Here is a 15585-nt window from a genome sequence, read left to right on the forward strand (position 1 = left end):
ACACAAAATGGCGGAGAGCCGCTGTGAGCGGTTCCCTCTGAGGTGACTTTATGAAGTTTGTTCAGTCTGAACGAGGATTTCTGCTGTTTTTAGCGCAACAAGCGGACAAAAGTGAACAGAGACAAGATGCGCAGAGTCATTAAAGTGTGAAACATCTCAAATGTCCGTTAAATTACCTTTAGACGGAGAGAAGAAGCTGCTGCGACACGAGGAGCAGTGAAAGTGAAAGTAAACTTAAACCGGAAACAGCTGGGGGGGAGGGGGGGGGGTCATTTTATTTATTATTTCACATAAACAAATATATATACATTCATACAATAAATAAACAAACAAACACATCAGATATATAATGTACATAGATAGGGGTATTAGCAGATCATATAATTGTAATAATTTATAATATTAAAGGTTCTTACAGCTTTTCTGTCTTTCATGTTTTTTAGTAGCTGCACGTAAAATCTGGTTTCTAGTTTAAATTCATGAAAATGTGTTTTGTTGATGACCATTTGCATTTATGGATGTAATATTTTCCTTGTAAAATAAAAAGATTCAACAAAAACAATTCCTTTCCCTTCAGTTTTTCCATCATAAGTGAGAATTATATCTTTTTTTAGTTTAAGCTTGATGCCTGTCAAAGATTCAAACATGTTTTTTCAGCTCCATCCAAAACAAATCAGTAGAACGACATTCAGAAACAAGACGACACATATTTTCCTGCTCCTGTTCACAGAAAGTACAGCGGACATGAACATAAATCTGGAGACGGCCTGACTGACAGGATAAACTGAATGTATGATCCTAAAAGAAACTTCCTGTATCTTGTCTGTGACACAGTATCTGCTGCTTGAAGTTCACACTGAGCTCCAGTTCAGCCTATAAATGTTGAGCTCCAGAGTAGTTCAGCTGGTGGGGTGATAGTTTCTTGGCAAAGTTTCCTTATATGTCTATTGGTGCATTTGTTGTCTGTTAAATTTAGACCATCTGACATTAAATGTGCCTCAAAGTGAACATTCAGCTGTGGTCTACTGTCTCCTCCAGTAACATCAACACTTCTGCAGGTGAAGCGTCGAATATTATGGCAAATTCTTTAGGTGTGATAGGAGTTGCATACTTTTTTAAAAACTCAGTGTAGTTGTACAAATGTCCATTTTCATTCAATAACTGTGTCACAAACAAGATATTTCGGTCAAACCGTCTCTTGAAAAACATCCAAGAAAGTAAAGCTTGTTTGTGAAAACTTGCCAGATTGACAGGAAGTTTATCAACACTAATAACAGTTTAAAAGAAATTCAATCCCCCGATCTTCTGGAAAATAAGTTCTGCTATAATGTACCATCATTTACTTTCTCCCTGCAAATATCTCTTCATCCAGTTTATGTTAAAAACTGTGTTAGATGTGTTAAAGTCCAAAGCATTTAAGCCCCTTGACAGTTCGGGCTGCACAGCACTGCTCGTTTTAACTGGTGGATTGGATAAATTAATTAATTAATAATTGGATTAATAATTGGATAAACTGAATGTATGATCTGTGAAGTTAGTTTTAAGTTGGATATTCGACATTCGCAAGAAGCCACTCACACATTTCAAGTGCACCCGTATTACAAACTTTACAGTAAACACACGGAGAAGACGGCTACAGCGTGTACCGACTTCCTGTTTTCAAAATAAAAGTGGGATATTTAAAGCAGAGATACTGTGTTTAAAGCAACTGAGAAGCTATTGAGCTAACATGCTAATATTTACATGTAAAAATTCATAAAAATTCATAAAAAATATTTAGAGATGTAAAACGTAAAAACAAGAGGCGTATCTCATGCAGCCAGTGTAGTTACATGATCCCAACATGATTTTGAGTCAATTGATCACATGACCTGGAAGCTATTGAGCTAACATGCTAATATTTACATGTAAAAAATAATGTTAACTTCACTGAAGTGTTATAACATCCAAAAACTGAAAAAGAAACAAATATTTCATAAATGCCAATGTTACATGAATACGTGACATTATGTCAGAAATAACATGCTTAGAAATGTGAGCGCTTCGTCCTTTCGTCTTCTTCTTCTCCTTTGTCTCCTTATTCTTTCTTCTTCTCCAGATCAGAGCAGAATCTGATGTGACTCTGTGTTTATTCCTCCAGAAGGTCTGGATCTGCACCCGACTCTCTCATCTGAAAATCTTCTAAATAAATAAATAGCTTCCTTAAAGGTCTGATATTCAATGATAGCTCTACAATCAGCTCCAACAGCCTCCAACAAGAAGGCAGAGCAGCACCAGCTGCTGCTCATCAAGCTTATGACCATGAACTCCCCTCGTGTCTTACCAGTGAGAACATCGACCTGCAACAGGAAACTTTCATTTCAGTGTGAAAACTGGAGAAAATCAAACGACTCACATTCGACTTCTTGTAAAAATTCTTTACTGAAATCACAAAAATCCAAACGATAAAAAACTGTTAAATGAGATTATCATGTCAGAATATAAAACTGATGCATACAGATCACATCCAAAGTGCAAATGTGCTCAAGGACCAGGTCACAATAAATAAGACTATTTACATCCTCACAGTTTAACACACACACACACACACACACACACACACACACACACACACACACACACACACACACACACCCCTCGAGGCTCAGCTGCTGGGTAGAAAATGTGCCGCGCAGAGTTAAAAAAAACACCCAGCAACGAGGTGACGCTGGTCATACTGGTGGAGGAGGGGCTCAGCTGTAGGTCACTTGTGATTGGACAGTGGTTTAAAGTGTAGTGGTTGATTAAAGATGGAGGCGAACGCGTTAAATTCACAGAAATCGTCATCGGGCTCGTCTTTGATGACATCATTACAAAGAGACCAATCACAATACTCCGGTTGAAAGGTGCAATATGTGAGAAACAGCCACATGTCAAATTCATACATAAAACAAACAGGAGGCAGCATATCACCAGTGTAGCCGCTAACTGCTGCTAACTGTAGCTGCAGTTAGCTCAGGTAGCCGTGCAGCTAGCTGTCCAGACTGGGAGCACTGGGGAAGTGTTGATGACTATACTTTCAACTAAAATCTTACATATTGCACCTTTAATGTTAAAATCCTTTATCTAATTTCATTCTGTAACTTATTCGGTTTCAGTTTCACGCTTCCTGCTGCTGCTTCACATTAAAAGCATTCACTGGCAAAGCAAGGCGGGCTTTTATTGTGAAGGGGCTACAGATAGATGGCGGTGCAGCTGTCAGAGGAACAAGTGAAGCTGTCACAGCTCATCTCTGCCGAGGCTTCACTCTGTGCTTCAGGCTGACATGATGAGTGACTCCGGTCCAGTTCAGAGGAGCTGGAGGATCCTGCTCACCACAGATCTACAAGAAAACACCTTCACCCCCGAGGGGAACTGTTGAGACACAGTTAAAGGTTCCCTGTGGAGTTCAGACCTGCGATGTGTCGAGAAGAAGACCTCGTTAGACCTCATGATACCAACTGGAGACAGGACGATGTCAGATTTTATCGTGGATCCTAATAAAACGTGCTCGAGAATTTCCATTATTGGGATAATCGTTCATAAAGCTGTCGAGCTCGCTAATAAACAGTCCAGAAATGATCTCCTGATTCACTTTTTAATGTCCACAGGGGGAGCCTGCATCTTTGCAGTCAGGACATAAGGTAAAGTGATTCCAGCATGTTTTAGTGCCATTTTAAAGAGCTTTAAAATAAATATCCGTTTCTGTGCGTAACACTGAGTGTTTTTAGAAAAACTCCACAGGTCTGCTTTAAGTCTGCCTCTGCCTCGCTGCTAATGAACCTTCTCACGCTTTGGTCTTTTTCACGATGACTGAGGCCACCTGAGAGTCTATTTCTGGGCTCACAGCACTGTGCAGGCTCCAGAGCGAGGCCCTCTGGCTCCGGAGGGTAAAGACCTCTGCTGTGCTCCTCTGTTTGTCTCTGGGTCGGAGGGGGGAGGCTCTCCCTGGACGGCTGCCTCCGCTGGGGTTTGCTCCCTGTCGTTGGTCGGCTTCGATCTGGAGAAGGACAGCCGTCTGAAGAGAGACAGCTGAGAGGAGGACGAAAAGGCTAAGTTCATTTCCTGTCATGTCCGTTTGCTGACAAGTGATTTCTAGAAAAAATATGTGATGACCAAAGTTAAAGGTGTGATATGTAGGAATGGGTCTTCCTTCCTGGTGCATAACAAAGAAAGTGTTTTGTTTATCATTATTGTTTTTGCTTGTATTTATCTTTTTCTTAAGCTTTTATTATTTTAACCACTCAGATTTCATTGCTGTTGCTGTGCAGTGGTCTGAATCCAGTTTTCTCAACATCTCATGTTTTTCAATTCACTTGTCATGCACTTTGAATTGTGTTTAGATTTCTTTGAAAGGCGCTGTATAAATGACGTTTAATTGATTGATTGATTGATTGATTGACACAAAGTTCAGGTATAAGTATCGCAAAGGAAAAAACAGCATCGGTACATCTCTAGTTTCCAGTTTCTTCAGTGTCCAGTTTGTGTACCTTCTTGTTGGAGCCTGATTGGCTTTTAGAGCCCCCGTCTGCCGTCCCATTGGCTGGTTTGGTTCCGTCATCGGTCTTCTCTTCACCAGTGCTGTCGGGCTGCTCGCTGATTTCAGCTGCTGTTGATAAAACATTCATTTGGTTAATATTCCTTTATTGCTACCCTGTTAGTCCAGATAAATCTTTGCTTTTTCTTAATCTGTTGAAATGTAATTTGTTCTCTCAGCTTTCTGTGTATAAACTGATGAAACACACCTTTCTGCTCTCCATCAGGTATGGATTCTTCTTTCAGCTCTTCAGGCTTCTGGAAAGATCAGATGTTTCATGTTGGTAACAGGAAGTATTCATAAATAAATAAGTCATAAATAAAAAAACCTACAGGAGTCTGAGTCTCCTCTGATGGTTTCTTTGTCGACTCGTCCAGACTGGAGGGCGGCCTCTCCATCTCAGCTGACATATCCTGCTCTTCCTCCTCCTCTTCCTCCTCCACCTCTTCTTCATCAACTTCCTCTTCTCCGTCCTCTTCACTTTTTCTCCACGTCTGACCAAATCCTTCTGTCAAATCCTGACATAAAAAGGGATTAAATGACTTGAAATGACCCGGTGGACTGGTTGACACAAGGCAGCAGTTTAGATTCAAGGGAGAAGCTCAGTTTAAAATCACACTACACGAATTAGGAAGCAATTTTTTTTAATTAGCCATATTTTAAAAGGGATTTAAAATAAAGAGGAAAGATGGAAATTGGGAGAGGAGAGGAAACACAAAGTAGGATGGGAAGCACAAAGAAAAATACCACAATCCTGGTAAAATTGAGATGGGATTACAGGAGGGCTTATAAACACAAAGACTGGAAGAAGAAAACAAAGCCCACCTGATCCTGAAACCAGCCAATCAAACGCTCAACGAACAAAGTGAATGAGAGACGACTGAAAACATAAGTTGGTCAGAGAATTTTTCTACTTGTTTATGAAGCAAAAATGACAAATGTTGGGTGAGAATTTTGTTGCTATTAAATTCACTTTAAACACAATATTTGTAGACGTTATTCACAATTCCCTGGCATTGTTATGACAAAACTATGAAAATAGATTCCTGCGTCATTTTTCCAGTTTTGATAGTTATCACGTTTCTCACCCAGATTTCTCAACAAGAACTATTAATATATCGAGTCTGATCCTGTAAGATGCTTCAAAAATATTACAAACCTGACTATTACTTTTCCGATTTCATTCATTTGGTGGTTAAATGTTCATTAAATCAAAATTTTCTGTGAAAAAGTTTAATGTGTTTAATTACAGCGTAAGAGCTGAAGTAATGAAGAAGCTTTGGTGACAATGTAACTGGAAAGAGTTGGTACCTTACGTTGTGTTTTGTACATCAGGGCCACCGTAGTTTTAATCAATAAATCATTAATTAACAGAGATTTTATGATGTTGAATGATGTTTGAAGTTTGACAGTTTCCTAGCATCAGAAAAGATAAATAAATAAATGCTTTACTCTTGAAATGTCAGATTATTTCTCTGACAATGGCCTCATTACTTTTATAAGTGTATTCATGAAAATATACTATAAAAATATTACTGCTGCCTTCAGATTTGTGTTTCAGTGACGTGTTCGTACAACTTGTCACTTTTGTTCCCCTTTAAAACTTCTGCCCCAAATCAATTCCTACTGTCCTACTGATTAGCTGGTTTAAAGACAAAACACGAAAACAACGTAAATCAAATAAAAACAATTATTTATTACAAACACAGAAATGAACAGAAACAGAAGAGAAAGTAGAAAGATTGAAAAAGTAGGTAGAAGAAAAATTCCATATTAAAAAATACTAAACACTAACGATAAAAGCAGCTTGTCGGAAGAATATCAACGAGCTGGTACCTTTGTTTAAATTTCGGAAAATATAAACACAATTGAAAATGGTCTGTAATACATTATCACGAGCATCCAGATGATCCTGTGCAGCAGGGAAAAACAAACTACTCTTTTACATGAAGCCATTTTTAAGCTGCGACGAGAAGGTAAACAAAGCCTTTAACAGCAAAACGTGAGATGAATTCAGTATAGAAACACTTGATGGGAAAACAGAAGTGGTACTGAGCAAAACAAGAGAAGAAAGCAACTCACAGGTGCATTCATAGCACATTAAACTGATGAAATAATAACATATGAGCAGGAAGGCACTGTATGTGATCAGTTCTTGCAAAAGCAGAAGGTCCAGATTTTAAATGTTTTTCACGTTTTTAGTTTAAAGAGAAAACTACTAAACAAATTAAACTGACAAAAATTCAATTCAAATGTTTTATATTCGAGCTCGACTTTAATAAAAACAGAGCTAAAGCTCTGGCTGGTCTCCGCCCCTGAATGGGAAAATCTTTCTCTCTCGTTGATAAATGTTTTTTGGTGATTTTCTATGCAGATGATGTTACAACACTATTTCATTTAAGGTTGCAGCCATTAGCTGATTAATTGATGTAAACAATTAATGGATGTAAACATTAATTAACAACAAATTTATCAAAGCACTTAATTGTTAAAAAAACACCAAATTCAATGTGAATATTTGCTACTTTTCTCTGTTTTTAATCACTTCTAACTACATATTTTTGGGGTTGTTTGTCACCTTCTGCTCCTGGAAACTGTGATGTTCAGTTCACTGATTGGAATAAATGCTGACAGATTGATCGATATTTATGAAAGATCATTTTAAGGACTTGTGTTATTTCAGGTTGAGGTAACACATCATCTCATCGCCTGACCTTTGACCCCTGACCTGAGCTTACTTCTAGATCTATTGAAATCAGCAGACTTTTTCTTTTTAACAACTTCCTCCTCTTCCTCCTCTTCTTCTTCTTCTTCTTCTTCCTCTTCTTCTTCTTCTTCTTCTCCCTCTTCTTCTTCCTCTTTTTCTTCTTCTTCTTCTCCCTCTTCTTCTTCCTCTTCTTCCTCTTCTTCTTCATCCTCTTCGTCCTCCTCATCCTCTTCTTTGCTGTCTTGATCCTCGTCTGCTTCTTCCTCCTCTTCTTCTTCCACTTCTCCTTCACTCTCTTCCTCTTCTTCTTCTTCTTCAGCACTCTCTTCCTCTGCCCCTTCTTCTTCCTCCTCCTCTTCTGCCTCTTCTCCTTTTTCATCCTCTTCTTCACTTTCCTCTTCATTTTCACTCCCTTCTTCCTCACTGCTTTCCTCCTCTTCCTCGTCAGCACTACTTTGTTCTTCCTCCTCCTCTTCTCCTCCATCTGTTTCATTCGCCTTTGAAGACTTTAAAGACTCACTTTCACCCTCCTCTTCCTCACCCTCGCTTTCCACATCCTCCTCTTCTTCCTCACCTTCCTCCTCTTCATTTTCAGACTCTCCTCCTTTGCTCTCTGACTCCTGACTCGACCCTGCCTCACTTTCCTCCTCTTCCTCCTCTTCTACATCACTTCCTTTGCTCTCTTTCTCATCAGTCTCGGCTTCACTTTCACTTCCTGCAGTCTCACTTGCATCCTCTTCCTCTTCTTCCTCCTCTTCCTGAGCACCGCTGTCATCTGCCTCCTCATCTTCATCAGTTTCTGACTCGTCTTCTGGTTGAAGAGTGTCGCTATCTTTGCCCTCTTCTTCTTCTTCTTCTTCTTCTTCTTCTTCTTCTTCTTCTTCCTCTTCTGTTACTTTCTCGATACTGTGACTGATATCCTCCTCCTCTTCTTCCTCACTTACTTCCGCACTCGTTCTCTGCCCTTCCTCCACCTCCTCCTCCTCCTGTTTGACAGTCTCAGAGTCTGTCTGTTCCTTACTATCCTCTTCACTTTCATCCTGAATCGTGTCCTTCTCTTCCTGACTCGTTTCCTTCTCTTCCTGACTCGTCTCCTCCTCGTCCTGACTCCTTTCCTTCTCGTCCTGACTTGTCTCCTTCTCGTCCTGACTCGTCTGCTTCTCATCTTGACTCGTCTTCTCCTCGTCCTGACTCGTTTCCTTCTCGTCCTGACTCGTTTCCTGCTCGTCCTGACTCGTCCTGACTTCAGGACTCTCAGGTGCAGGGATGATGTTGATGCTGACTGCAGATTTGTTGCTAAGATCGGCGGTGCAGGACTCTGGTTCCTCATTCTGAAACCTCGTCACGCTGTCTTTCAGGACGCCGCGGCTGCTCTCGGAGGGTGAAGGTGATGCTGAGCTGGAGCGGCTTCCAGACACCACCTCATGCATTAATACCGTTCCTGCTGCTAAAGAGGCAGCTCCAGCAAGCAAGCTGAGATTTGACGTCTCTTTCTGTGTTTCTTTGGTGGGTTTTGTCCGAGCCTCTTTTTTGTTCTTCTCATTCTTAGATTTTTTTGAAAAATCGGTCTTCTCTTTAGATTTTTTCACCTCAGAGAGCAGTTGAGAGCTACTTGAGCTCTTTTCACCACTCAGATGAATCCCAGGTGAGTCTGTGCGGCTGTGTTTACCTGGCGAGCTAACCCCTTGCACGACTATCGGTTTGCTTTTGACTCTGACAGGTTTAGGCTGCACTTGCTTAACTTTCGCCACTGCAGATTCAGAGCCTGAAACCGTCTTGCTGGTTTCAAGGCTTTGTTTAGAGCCTGAGAGTTTCCTGCCGACCTCTATCAGCTGGCTTTTCCCTTGAGCTGGCCTGAGCCGCTGCTTGGACGCTGCCTTGCTAATGTCCCCGACACCCGGAGCTTTGTTTTTCCCGGGCTTCCTCTGCAGCTCCTCCACGGCCATAATCAGGTTCTCTTTGTTCTTGTTGGTTGTTTTCTGTCTCTGCGGGCTCTGAGAGGCCAGAGCGCGAGCGCTGTGGCCTCTCAGGAGCTCGGTGGGTAACGCCCGGCGAGGGGAGGCTGTCTCGCTCTTACGAGACGGCGAAGTCGAAGAGAAACTGCTCTGATTTAAGAGCTGTCTCTCCTTCTTTTGGTTCAATTTCTGCCCTTTAGTATTCTTACCGTGCTTTCCCTTCCTCTATCCCCAGCACGAGAGAGCAAGAAGAGGATGAAAAAGAGGCATGCATTAGAGAGGGAAAGAGACGTGCAAAGAAATCAAAGAGAAAATCAGAAATGTTTGACAGGATGATGGAAACTCTTCCTTGGCTCTAACAAAGACAGGAGAAGAGTGCGAGTTACCTTCTGAACTGGAGACAGAGTGAGCGATTTATCACTGGGGTCCATCTTCATCACATGTGTCTATCAGGACGAATGAAAAAGCAAAATTAACATTAAAATCTACTCATCAGACGTCACTCTGGATCTGATCTCTCACCATGTTGAGGAAGTCTGTGGTGTCTCCCAGCCCTTTGACACTGTCGGTGTCGGTCAGGCTCTCCACAACGCTGTCTGTCTCACCTGCCAGGAAACAGGAGAGCAAGTTAGTCCAGAAACCTTTTTATCCTTCAGAAAGGAAGGAAACTCATCAAGTTCAAGCTGTTTTGGTTATATTCACACAACTTATAGTTTTTGAACAAACAGATGTTGACTTTGATGTTTTTAGGTGTTGAAATCTTTCATTGTCAACACAAAGATTAGATTTAGATGTAATTGCATTATCCTGTTTGACAGGAGACTTAATATAATAATAATAATTTAAGATTTGATTTTGCAAAGTGTGTCAAGACGAGAATACAACGTAAAGTCCTGGAGAGATAAGTGAATACTTGCAGGTATAAAAGGTTTTGACAGGAGAGGAGGGCTGCAACTAACAATTATTTATATTGTTGATTACTTTCTGGATTAATGATGGAGGAGGAGGAGTTCGAGGAGGTGGAGGTAAGGTGGAGGTGAGGCGGGGTGAGGTGAGGTAGGTACCCTGGTGGTTTGACCCTGCGCTCCCGTGTTGGTGAGTGCCGTTCAGCACCTTTCTGTGGGTCAGCTCAGGTGGAGGCAGTCTGGGCGGGATGGTGTGGCTGGAGACGGGCAGCTGCGGGTGGAGGTAGCCGGGCATCATGGCGGGCAGCGTGCGGAACATGGCGCCGAACTGGTCCGGAGATCTCTCCTGTCGGGGGAAGGTGAGGAGAATGAATGAGCTTACAGGAAATTGTTCTTTTTATTCTTGGCACTTTAACTCAACACAAATATGCAAAAAGAGGAATATTAAAATAATTAAATAAAACGCTGCATGAGACATCTACATTCTGTCAGTTTGATGTCATTATGTAAATCAAAACGTGTAAAAAAACAGCAGTCAGACAAAGTCATGTGCACTACTGTGTGAATCACATGTTGATGTGCTCTCTACCCACCCGCTCCCTCCTGCGAACCCGGGCAGAGAGGCTCCTCTGCAGGCTGGAGGAGTCGGCCGTGTCCCCCAGCAGCTCCACGTACGGCTTCTCCAGGAAGTCTTCCGTCACGTCGTCTTCCTCCAGAGTCACGTTGCCGCTGTTTGGATCCCTCGGCCGAGCCAACACCACCATGTGACAGCCACCGCACGGAGCCTGAACGAACACGCAGTCAGTGTTTATTTATTCACATTTAAACTGATTAAAAAATGACTGATTCTATCAGGAGCTGAATCAACATATCTGAATCTGAATATTTCAATTGGCAATCGTAGTAAAAATGTTAATAAAAACAAAGAAATGTAAATAAATAAATTAAAAATCCGAAAGCTCATGTGAAACACTTACTGCCTGAACGAAGTACTTGAGGAAGCGCGGACACAAAGTTGGTTTGAACTGGTTGGTGAAGTTTTCCTCTCCCAGTCCCAGTTTACCGTGACGACCGTCTCCAAACGTGTACAGCAGACCGCCGTCTGGAAGAGAAACACCACAGCAACGTTTTATGATTGAGGCCTTGAGAAGAAAATCAATTGAACTCGTGAAATAAAGTATTTTTTTAACCTGTGACGACAGCCGTGTGGTTCTCTCCACAGGTCACCTGACACACTCGGCCATTCTTGAAGTGCTCGACGGGTCGCGGCAGCCGCGACTCGAAGATGAACGTCCCGTGACCGAGCTGCCCGAACTGACCGAGACCGAACGTAAAGACGTCGTCCTCTGAAAGACAAACAGATTCATTAAAGGATCAATTAATAAAGGTTTCATTTATCGTGTGATCACTTCTGATCTTATTCAATGGCAACTTTAATTTTTACATTAGTGATTGTTTTTTAAAGTTTTATGGTTGTTTTGACTTTATGAGGCATTTTATTCTAATATTTTTTCCTCTGTTTGCTGAAGAGGTTTGAGCTGCATCTCTGCAAGATTTCATACAAAAATACACAAATTAAATAAAATAAAAAATATATATTATAACTGTAGAAACCTCAAAGACTTACCCTTAACTCTTAAATCATTAAGACAACTAACACGTTAAAAGAACATTTAAAATAAAATCAAGTCAACAACATGGATTCAACTTTAATATGTAAAAAAATGGGTGTAGTTTTCAGCCATATTTGTAGTTTTATTTCTCTACCTGTTAGTGCCACCGTGTGTCCCCCGCCGCAGGCCACCTGCACCACGGGCTCCTTGATGGTCTTCACCAGCTGAGGGACTCGGTGTCGGGGCAGCTGGTCGGTGCCGAGGCCCAGTTTACCACTGTCACACTCACCGAACGTGTACAGAGCTCCGTCAACTGACGGACGAGAGACATTGTTAAACATTTCATCTTCTTTCTTTGATCACACATTTTTTTATTTCATCGGTCTTATATCATTCGGCAGAAAAGTCAATAAACCAGAACCAGAAATATGATAAAACAAAATCACAAAGTTGAGCTTAAACGTTCATTATCGAACAGTCCAGAATGAAACTGACATCCGACTGCTTCATTTTAAGACTCGTACTCGTCTCCACCACTGACTGTGCTCACCGGTCACTAAGGCAGAGTGGTAGTATCCACAGGACACCCAGCTGATTGGTCGACCCACTTTGACTTCCTGCGGCGAGGAGGCGTGGCTCTCCTTCCCCAAACCGATCTGACCCTCGGTGTTGTCGCCCCACATGAACAGTTTACCGCTCTCTACGAAACAAACACATCACTTCCGTTGACGGTCGTTGCTCCGCGTCATCTCGTCTTTCAACATTTTATAAAACATGTGACAGAAGGAGAAGCTCAACGCTCAGAGAGGTATACTCTCATTATCCAGCATTAATAATATAAATCAGAAAAGAAAAGAAACAACCAAAACACAACAAAATCTAGAGACTAAAACATTTTTAGTTTAAAAAGTAAACATTCTAATATTTTTATCCTCCAATTGAAAAATTACTGACAAAATGTAACACGTCACAGTTTGAATACTAAAACTTTGTGAAGTTTTGGGGGAAAATTTTTTATTTAAAAATCTAATTTACTGACAAAATCATGATGAGAGAACAATTAAAAATATAAATGTAGGCAAAAATACTAATTTAAATAAAAAGTCTAGTCTGAATGTGACCTGTGAGAGCAGCGGAGGTGTTGGACCCAGCAGCGAGCATTCTGATTGGTCCATGAGAATCAAACATCTGGATCCTCTGGAAGGACGTCCTCTCCTCAAAGTCTCCGAGGCCCAGCTGACCCTCACTGTTCCCACCGGACGCAAACACTTTTCCCTGAGCTACAAAGACAACAGAAGTGTAGAAAACTGAAGAACTTCGTCTTAAATGTAGTCCGGTCTCATCCGACTCAGACGCTCACTGACCTGTGCAGATGAGAGTGTGGTTTCTTCCACAGGCCACCAGCTGAACTTTCTCTGATTTAAGAGCTGAAATCAAACACAAAGACAAACAGATCTGCATTTACTGTTACACCTCCAAGAGCCGCACGAGGGTTCACTTCCTCGGCTTCTGCTGTGTGGAGACATCTGATGTTTAAATCATCTCCAGCTGCTTCAGTTGTTCAGCAGAACGCTGCAACTCTGTTTTACTGTGAAGCTCCAGAAATGTTCTGTGGACTACGAGACTTCACCTGACTTTCATCAGCGTGGAGATGATGACTCCATAAATCTGCCTAGAAATCCTCATAAAAAGTCGCTCCTTATGTGCAGAACTTGCCTTAGAAAAATCATGTTTTTAAGTTTTCTTCAGTATCACAGTAATCATGCAACACATATACGTTCATGAAATGGCTGCCAGGAGCTGTCGCACACAGAAATCTAAGGAGCAGCACTTGTCTCCCAGTCTGTCTCTGTAGATTAGACCAGATTATGGACCCTCCAGATTGGGATTATAATGGGAACAAATCTCTGTGTTTCCCGTTCAGCAGGGCTCTTCCCCTTCTAGTGTCATACGAAGTGAAGGGCACTTTATTTCTCCTTATCTTGGTTTCTTATAAATTTAGAGACTGTCTTTAAATAGTTCCCTGTGGAGGCTGACGGAGGCGTCTCCTCCTCTCAGGGACCTCTTCACTTCTGAAGGCAGCTGTCAGTGGCAGCACATCCACACAATACTCTCTCTTTCTGGACTAAAACAAGGAGCAGAGAGCGATTTGAAGACCGACCTTTGACACAAGTCGGCTTGTTCACAGTCACTTTGGAGCCCAGACCGAGCTGGCCCCAGTTGTTGCTGCCGAACATGAAGAGTTTCCCGTTTTCTGTGGAGACAAAGACAGAAGCTGCTGAGTGTTTGAGCTGCAGGGACGCCTTAGTGAGGAAAAGGCAACTGTTCTCACCCAGAATCAGTAAAAATCAAATACTGTGAAGGTTTAACACTTTTCAAAATGTCTCCTCTCACCTGTTATTAAGGCGGTATGCTCGTCTCCACAGGCGATCTTTGAGGGCACGTCATTTTTGAGCCAGAATTTACTGGGGACGTTGTCAGCAAATTTACTCTTTCCAAAAGTGAAAACGGCTCCTGATTCTGACAGAAAACAAAAGGAAACAAAATTATAAGTGATCGTCTGATCATCAGTGGATCATTTCAAGGTATATGTGAAGTGAACATATCAAATACTTTGATGAATTATGCTTTTATTTCTGTCATTTCGATGTAAACGTCACATTTTTAGATAAATCCAACAGCTGCTGATAAAAACGGAGCCCTGAGGTGTTTGAAAGTCCACCTGTTGATGGATTTATACCAATAATCTGTGGTGTCGTGGAGTGATTTCATTTATGGTTATTTAGTATTTTATTATATCGGTTTGTTGGCAGGAACACTCTGAAAATAAGTCTTATTGTTGTTGTGATTTCCTGTCCTCCATCTCATCATGTCAAATAAAATAAAAACTATAAATTAATAAAGTAAATAATTCAATCATTCCCTATAATAACATCAGCTTTTACATATTTTCATGATATGTGGAAAAGCAGGAGAAGTGTTTGAGTGAAAGTAGCAACACCTCATTGTAAAAACACTCAATTAAAAAATAACAGTATATTAATGAGAAGTATGGACTTGAAGTATGATTAATAAAGGTACTCATAGGAAGCACAATGTTTCGGCATATTATTGAATTGAAATAACTAATGCATTAATGTGTGAGCAGTATTTTTGTGCAGCAGCTGGAGCTCATTTTAACTCGTCCACTGGAGCTAAAATGCAACATGTCCTTATGCAATTTGGTGGCTTTGAAGAAGCCTATAACGTAGCATGAAATGGAAATGCTCACAAGCAGAAGTACGTCAAAGTTAGTGTTTTAATTGTGTTATGACAGGATAATACCAAACATGAGCTTAGATGATTAGCTTCGACGTGTTAATATTTAATGACAGAGCACGTTGCAAAAACAACTTTTAAACTACTTTACGGCCAACGAAAAGCCAAGAGAAACACATAAACAGCAGATAATGTGAAATATGTAACCAGGCATAATAAATAAATCGCTAAAACACAAACAAACTGACAGTTTAAAGCGGAGAAAGTGAATATAAAAAGGGTTTATTCTCCGTTAGCCAGCGAGCTAAAGCAGAGGCTAACCCGAGCCGCTGATTAGCTGGATAAAGATGCTAACTAGCTTAAACTTCTCGGTAATAAACGATAAACTCTCGTTGAACGGTGACACAGTCATCGATGTTTACCTGGTATCTCGTCCTCAGCCTCCCCGGCCATCTCTGCGGGACTTTAATCCGCTTTGCTCGGTGTCGTGGGCGTGTTTGTGTCCCTCTTGTTGTCGAGTCTGACAACCCGGAAGTAAACAAAACTTCTCCTAGGCTACGACGCTGAGCACGTGACTCTTAAAGGGACAGGA

General features: G+C 41.3%; 2 protein-coding genes across 4 annotated transcripts in view; both read right to left on the minus strand.

Moving 5' to 3' along the window:
• Positions 1-234, minus strand: part of LOC311253457 (protein NLRC3-like) — a 21424-nt gene extending 21190 nt beyond the window's left edge. For 2 of the 3 annotated variants that reach the window (XM_084347458.1, XM_084347456.1), the window contains exon 1: positions 1-222. This exon is cut by the window's left edge and continues 1118 nt beyond it. The gene's annotated coding sequence lies outside the window, so the exon portion shown is untranslated. The other variant, XM_084347457.1, reaches the window with a different exon arrangement.
• A 5997-nt stretch (positions 235-6231) lies between these two features.
• rpgrb (retinitis pigmentosa GTPase regulator b) lies at positions 6232-15526 on the minus strand. The gene is made up of 15 exons (XM_084347508.1): positions 15416-15526; positions 14130-14255; positions 13897-13989; positions 13100-13162; positions 12857-13015; positions 12286-12435; positions 11890-12048; positions 11313-11468; positions 11100-11224; positions 10716-10907; positions 10282-10468; positions 9740-9822; positions 9604-9663; positions 8507-9442; positions 6232-8338 (listed from the first exon to the last, which is right to left on the minus strand). Exons 1-15 carry the CDS (start codon positions 15444-15446, stop codon positions 7253-7255), a joined length of 3606 nt encoding a protein of 1201 aa, XP_084203634.1. The 5' UTR covers positions 15447-15526; the 3' UTR covers positions 6232-7252.
• Positions 15527-15585: the final 59 nt, after the last annotated feature.

Source organism: Pagrus pagrus (genome assembly GCF_965226575.1).
Source record: "Pagrus pagrus genome assembly, chromosome: 24".
In the NCBI taxonomy this organism is placed as follows: Eukaryota; Metazoa; Chordata; class Actinopteri; order Spariformes; family Sparidae; genus Pagrus; species Pagrus pagrus.

Excerpts from the sequence above, each read along its gene's own strand:
- rpgrb (XM_084347508.1), bottom strand. The coding sequence starts at position 15,446 with ATGGCCGGGGAGGCTGAGGACGAGATACCAG. Across the intron at positions 11,469-11,889 it reads ACACACGGTGGCACTAACAG|AGGACGACGTCTTTACGTTC; the intron begins GTAGAGAAATAA and ends TTTGTCTTTCAG. Across the intron at positions 9,664-9,739 it reads CCACAGACTTCCTCAACATG|ACACATGTGATGAAGATGGA; the intron begins GTGAGAGATCAG and ends TCGTCCTGATAG.